The sequence below is a fragment of the Harpegnathos saltator genome, unplaced genomic scaffold (assembly GCF_003227715.2).
Source record: "Harpegnathos saltator strain DR-91 unplaced genomic scaffold, Hsal_v8.6 scaffold121, whole genome shotgun sequence".
NCBI classification, from domain to species: domain Eukaryota; kingdom Metazoa; phylum Arthropoda; class Insecta; order Hymenoptera; family Formicidae; genus Harpegnathos; species Harpegnathos saltator.
Window position 1 is genome coordinate 903,036 of NW_020229897.1, and position 6,000 is coordinate 909,035.

Genomic DNA, 6,000 nt, shown 5'->3' on the forward strand with positions numbered 1-6,000 from the left:
CGTCGAAGCAGTCTCCACGAGTACGTATCTAACAGCGATATCTAATCGAGATTGACCTACATCGCGCTTAACTTCGCTTTTATGCCGAGATTTTCGCTTTTATGGCTCCGTTACGCCGCGGAAACTTCGACGTCGGCGCATCGCTTAAGCGTCCGGGGAAACTTAATTTCTCTCCAGTCCGCGAGCCAGACGCATCGCGAATGCGCACGCCACGAGGAGAAAAATCGAATCCACGAATCTAGTTCTGACGTCGTTTCCCGCGACAAATGGGTTAGTCTCTCGCGTCGCTGCACCGCAGGCGCAGCGCTTTTTTCCTCTTTCTTTCCTTTCGCCCTACATAAATATACTCATCGCGACACCCACCCATCGACACGCGCATCGATCTGATTTTACAGTGCATTGTTGTCGGGGACTACCGCGCGCGCACGACGAGCGGCCCCCCCCCCCCTCCATCGATCGTGCCTTATGCGCGTACGCGCCAAGAGCAGGATTTATATTGGAATTTGCTCGCAAATATTCCTTAAAGAGGATACACCTATGCCCACCCCTGTTTCGTATGGAAAAGGCGCCGGTTATTCGCGAGATCGCGACTCGTGAGGCGCTTCATCATGCGATACGTACATCGCGATATGTTATACTTTACGCCCGCATTAATGCACCTTTTGCCGTACTAATAATAATTAATGATAACGTTATTTCTTCACGGCTAATTTATGAAATGAATACAGATTATGATAGGACGAGGTGCGCGCCGTATCTAAACGCCGTATTTAAACGCCGACTATAACCCCGTCGCGATGTTAATGCGAGTTATTTACTCGAGTGAGGCAGTGTGTGTGTGTGTGTGTGTGTGTGTTGAAAAAGAGAGAGAGAAAGAGAGAAAGAGCCTTTTTGCGGATTTTCCTTTCGTCCGACGTATTAAATCCATCCGGCGCGATTCAGATCTGCATTATTCCAGCGTCTCGCGATATCATTTACGAGCGGCGACTGATATGTTCCGCGTCACAGGTCACTCGTACGTATCGGTAAAATACGGCGGGCGCCTAAAACTCAGGTGCACACGGACAGTAGTTCTCGTTCGAATTTATGCGGTACACGCGTGTGTATGCAGCGGCGTAACAATGCTCGCACGCGCTTGTATGCACAGGCGAGCGAAAATAGACCCAAGGGCATGGATCTCGCAACATGTCGACTACGTGTGGGTACCGAACGTGCCGATGATAAACGCTATCGCGTAACAGAACATTTCGGAATTGCACCACTCTTAGCGCATTCGATCCTTTTGCGACGTGTATGTTTTATCTTATGGCCGACTATGAAACGCAGGCGAGTAGTACATGCGCGCTCATCTCGTTATTCCCCGCCAATGAATCGCGGAAACGAAACTCGTGCAGAAAGCGCACAAAGGCGGATGAACAACACAGAGAGAAAGAGAGAGAGAGAGAGAGAGAGAGAGAGAGAGAGAGAGAGAGAGAGAGAGAGAGAGAGAGAGAGAGAGAGAGAGATACTTTACTGTCTACTGGAAAAAAAATTATATGGGTAGAAGCCCTTATTGTAGCGCGTATTTTAATTGCTCACTATACGCGGCTAATTACAAGACGCATGGTGGAACACAATCAGCTGACCGAACACAAAGAGCCCGACTTTACAGAGATATAGCGAAAATTACTGCTATACCCTCGCATGGTATGAGCAGAAAATTTTATAAGACGCGCAATCGCGCGCTAATTACACGAATATCGTGGCGTTCCAACGAGTCCGCCGGCGCTCCATCGGTCTCGTTTACGCTCTAAATCGTTCCAACGAACTTTGATGATTGCGATGGAGGTTAAAATAACTTAATCGCGCCCACTGCAAAAACGGTCCGCCACGCGCGCGAGCCTGGCGAATCTCGCGAATGGTTCGGCTCGTTTCAACAGATGAACCTCACATACGATCCCGCGAGGATGCGGCGAGAAAATCTAAAGCATCTCTCCCAGGGGTGAAACAAAGCCCTCCTGGGTGAGACGACGGGAGACGCGCGCGCGACGGACAGTTAAGACGGTCTCAAGGAACAGCCCGTCGACGTGACCATCGAGCTATCGAGGCCAAGTTCCACTTGGCGATCGCATCGAGCGTCGCTCTATCCCCGTCTCTTCACCGGCTGTTAAACAAAAAAAAAACGGCAAAACGTCCCACGTAAGGGCGCGATCGCCAAGTGGAATTCAGCCGGAGCCGCTCCACCCGGAGTGTCGCGGCCTCGCACCGACGACAAGCGGATAAACGCCGTACTGGGCGCGTACCTGCACGGGTCCCAGATGAGGCCTCCGGGGCAGTCGTCGTTGGTGAGAACGTCGCACTCGAGCGGCGAGCACACACACGAGAGAGCTCTCGCGACCGCGAGCGACAATACAACAATGCCGCCCAACAGGAGCAACGGGGCCTTCATTTTGCTCTCGGCCCTCTCGATCTCGACGGCCCGTCGCTCGTCCGTCGATGTGTCCTCCTCCTCCTCCTCCTCCACCGTCTCCTCGTCGTCGTCGAGCACTCGTACTCGCTGTCTTTCCGGCACGATTACGAGCCACGCACGAGGTTGTCCATCGCACTCTCTCTCTCTCTCTCTCTCTCTCTCTCTCTCTCTCTCTCTGTCTTTCCTCTTTTTTTCGGTTCGTTCCACAAGCGTCACAATCTCACGTGTTCGTTTAGCAGCTCATCCGATCCGGCGATTTGTTGCACACGCGCGCGAGAGAAAGCGCCGCCGCTCCCCGAGTTTTCGCTCCTTTCCGCGAGCTATGGGCTGTTCATCGAGCGGAAGAGCGACCGGCGAGACGTAAGACGCGATCGCGGCGATCTGCGCCGTTGAGTGACGTCCAGGGCACGTCCGAGGGGAAAAACGGGCCGTTTCCTATCTACATTTCACCGGCCGCCGTTCGCCGGAGTATCGCGTGCGCCCATTTCATCGGGATGACGTCCGGCCGGAGGGATAACGATCTCGGGATGTTGCGCCGTCGAAACAGGCCGCGGCGTGCGTGAATGATAAGCTTGGGATAAGCTCCCAAGCAGAGATGAACTGCGAACGAAAGACGATGGAAACGAGCTCGCACGTCTTCGGCTCGGCGAGTAAAGCTTAATCGGAAATTCGCGCCGAGCCGCGCCGCAAAACGAACGGTCGTCCTCGTGTCCTCGCCCGAAAACCGATTTCGCCGGATTCGTGGAGAAAAACGCACGTGAGATATTCACAACGTGGATCGAGTTAAGCGTGCCTGAAGAGCGCAAAGTAAACAAAATCTAGATAATTTACAGACCATACTCTCGCCACTTGGCTGCCAGGCGTGTATCCGATAATTATTTTCACGTCGCCGAAGAGCGTAAGGATTATGTGCGCATATTGAAAATCGCCCGCTCTACCGAGATGCTCTTCGTTCCACGAGCTCGCGAGAAAATCTCGCGAGGTCTCTGGCAACGAAGGAAACTTCTGGATGCTGAAATGCGTCCGCCAACGAGCAGACGTTCTCGCAAAGAGTCATCGAAGAGCACCGACATGAATCGAAAGCACATCCCCATTATTATTTTCACGTTATCGAACAGCGTAAGGATTATAATACGTGCGTATTGAAAATCGCCCGCTCTACCGGGATGCTCTTCGCTCCACGAGCTCGCGAGAAAATCTCGCGAGGTCCCTGGCAACGAGGGAAACTTCTGTGGATGCTGAAATGCGCCCGCCAACGAGCAGACGTTCTCGCAAAGAGTCATCGAAGAGCACCGACGTGAACCGAAAGCACATCCCCATTCTCGCTGCGATGTAACTCGAGTCTCACGAGGGGAGTCGAGAGTCGTCATCCCCGCTGTGGAAAACGGAGCGGCCTGCCACGTCGGGCTGCTCCCTGACGGCACTCGGGGCCGGGGCGGTGCGCGGAAATCGCGGAAATGAGCCGAGCCAGCGCGAAGCGGCTCGTCCGAGGATCCCAGCAGCGTGCGAGAGCACGTCGCGAAGTGCACACGCCGATCTGTAAACAGACGAGAGCTCGTCGCACAGGACAGTGGCGATGCGATGGTGGCTATGAGACGGGACTCGTCAAAGGGACTCGTCCGAGGAGCACCGGACTGGCTTGCGACGCGCTTAAATTACACACACACACACACACACACATGTGCGGACGCGCGCGCACACGCATGCCTGCCAACTCGGAAATACGCCGGACGCGTCCACATCGCCGCGTTTCGACAGATGTCGTCTGTCGACAGAAACGCGAGAGGACATTTGCGAGCCGCCGGCCGGGCGGCGGTCGCGCGCAAAGGAGATACGCGACTCTCTTTCGTCAGGGGACGTACGGGAATATTTCCCGACGGGTGCATCGACGGCAATCAGGAGCCGCGATGTCAGCGCATTATGAAAACATGCGCGCCAGCGCAGTTAGGAGGGAGTACAACACGTCTGTGGTTGTTGTTCGTCAATGCGCGATGTTTTACACGCTGGCGCTCGCACTTGAGCGAGCACTCCGCGAGAGATCTTCATCTCCGGAGGGAAATTCCGGGGGAAATGATTTTTAATAGCAACAAGTGCGCGAGCGCGCGGTATAACGCGCGAGGATACGTCGGAGGAAATTCGCGTGCCGTCGGCTATGCGTCCTCGACAGGCCCTCTTCGAGAGATCTTTCGCAAACAGAACCGCTTGTCTTCGGGCAAGCGAGAGCGACGGGGCCCTTAGTTTTCGTCCCTCCGTTCTCGTCCGTTCGTCATTCGTACGAAAGATTCGCGACTCGCGACTCGCGAACGAGCTATCACACGCACTTATAGGGGATTTAAATGTGTCGCACCTGTTGTTACAGAACCGCGCGAGTTATAGATCGTACGCTCGCACATCAGCCAACATATCGCCGGCTGCGGTATGTCGCTCCTCGAGCGAGCTCCTCGCGAACTACACGAACTTCCGTCCGGTTGTTCACAGAGACGCACGCGAGCGTTCGCGGAGGCGCGTCAGCGTGAAACGTGATGCGTCAACGGTGTTAGGGATTGAAAGAAAAGGGGATGACAACCGCCGCTGCCATCGGTATCGAGGAATGCTGCGGAAGCTGGTACGATCGATCTACGGAAACTTTCGCCGCGACGCCGACGACGACCGCGACGACTCGCATAGTAATCGCGACTCTTTCTCTCTCTCTTTTTATCCTTTCGACTCGCCGATCCCCTCGTCACGCACGTCGTGCCGACGTCATGCCGCACAACAAGCACACACAGTGTGCCGTGTCTCTTTTTCTCTCTCCCTCTCTCTCTCTCTCTCTCTTTCTCTCTCTCTCTCTCTTTTGTTCTTTCTTCTTTCCCGAGAGTGTTCAGCGCACAGGCGCCGCGACGAGAAAGCCACCGACGAAACCACGCGAAACGCTTTGCGTTCAAGACGAACGTGCACTGGCGGTGGCCGCGATGATCAGCGTCTCCGAAGCGGCGCCGGGCGCCGCGACGCGACGCGACGCGCTCCGCGTCGGCGCCCTGGCACGACGGCCGCCGCCGCCGCCGCTGCCGCCGCCGCTGCCGCCGCCTCCGCTGTTTTCCCGCAGGTGAATTTTCCCGTTGCTTTCCCTCCTCGCCCGCTTGTCCCGCTCCGCTCATTCGAATCCAGTTTATGATTTTTAATTGGTGATGTTGTAAAGAGTTAATTAACACAACCGTAGCTGCGTGCTCCGAATTTACTCCGCTGGACATTACACCGTCGATATTGTCGGCTGGCAACACGATACGTCAGACAATAGCGGCGCAAGTAACAATAATCGGCAAGCCGACGATTGACCCATGAATATTAACCGGTTTCTTTTTATTCCTTCCCCCCCTCTCTCTCTCTCTCTCTCTCTCTCTCTATTTTGTTCTCTTTCCCAACATTCGGTGCTCCTCTCTATCGGTTAACGCCGCCCAAGGAAATTGGCCTGTATTTTTCAACGAACGCGCGCTGATAATAACGACGGTGCGTCACGGTAATAACGACGAAGACATAATTGCAATTACAGGTAATCATCTGTCCGGCACAAG

The 6,000-nt window shown here is 54.6% G+C and overlaps 1 protein-coding gene across 3 annotated transcripts in view; it reads right to left on the bottom strand.

Moving 5' to 3' along the window:
* Positions 1 to 5,413, bottom strand: part of cmpy (crimpy) — a 343,488-nt gene extending 338,075 nt beyond the window's left edge. The window contains exons 1-2 of one of the 3 annotated variants that reach the window (XM_025305806.1): positions 4,797 to 5,413; positions 2,283 to 3,049 (exon numbers count right to left, since the gene is read on the bottom strand). In XM_025305806.1, the coding sequence (XP_025161591.1) occupies positions 2,283 to 2,428 (146 nt within the window). In that variant the 5' untranslated portion in view covers positions 2,429 to 3,049; positions 4,797 to 5,413. Of the gene's footprint in view, positions 1 to 2,282; positions 3,243 to 4,796 lie in introns of all 3 variants that reach the window. The other 2 variants (XM_025305801.1, XM_025305803.1) reach the window with 2 other exon arrangements.
* Between the last annotated feature and the right edge of the window lie 587 nt (positions 5,414 to 6,000).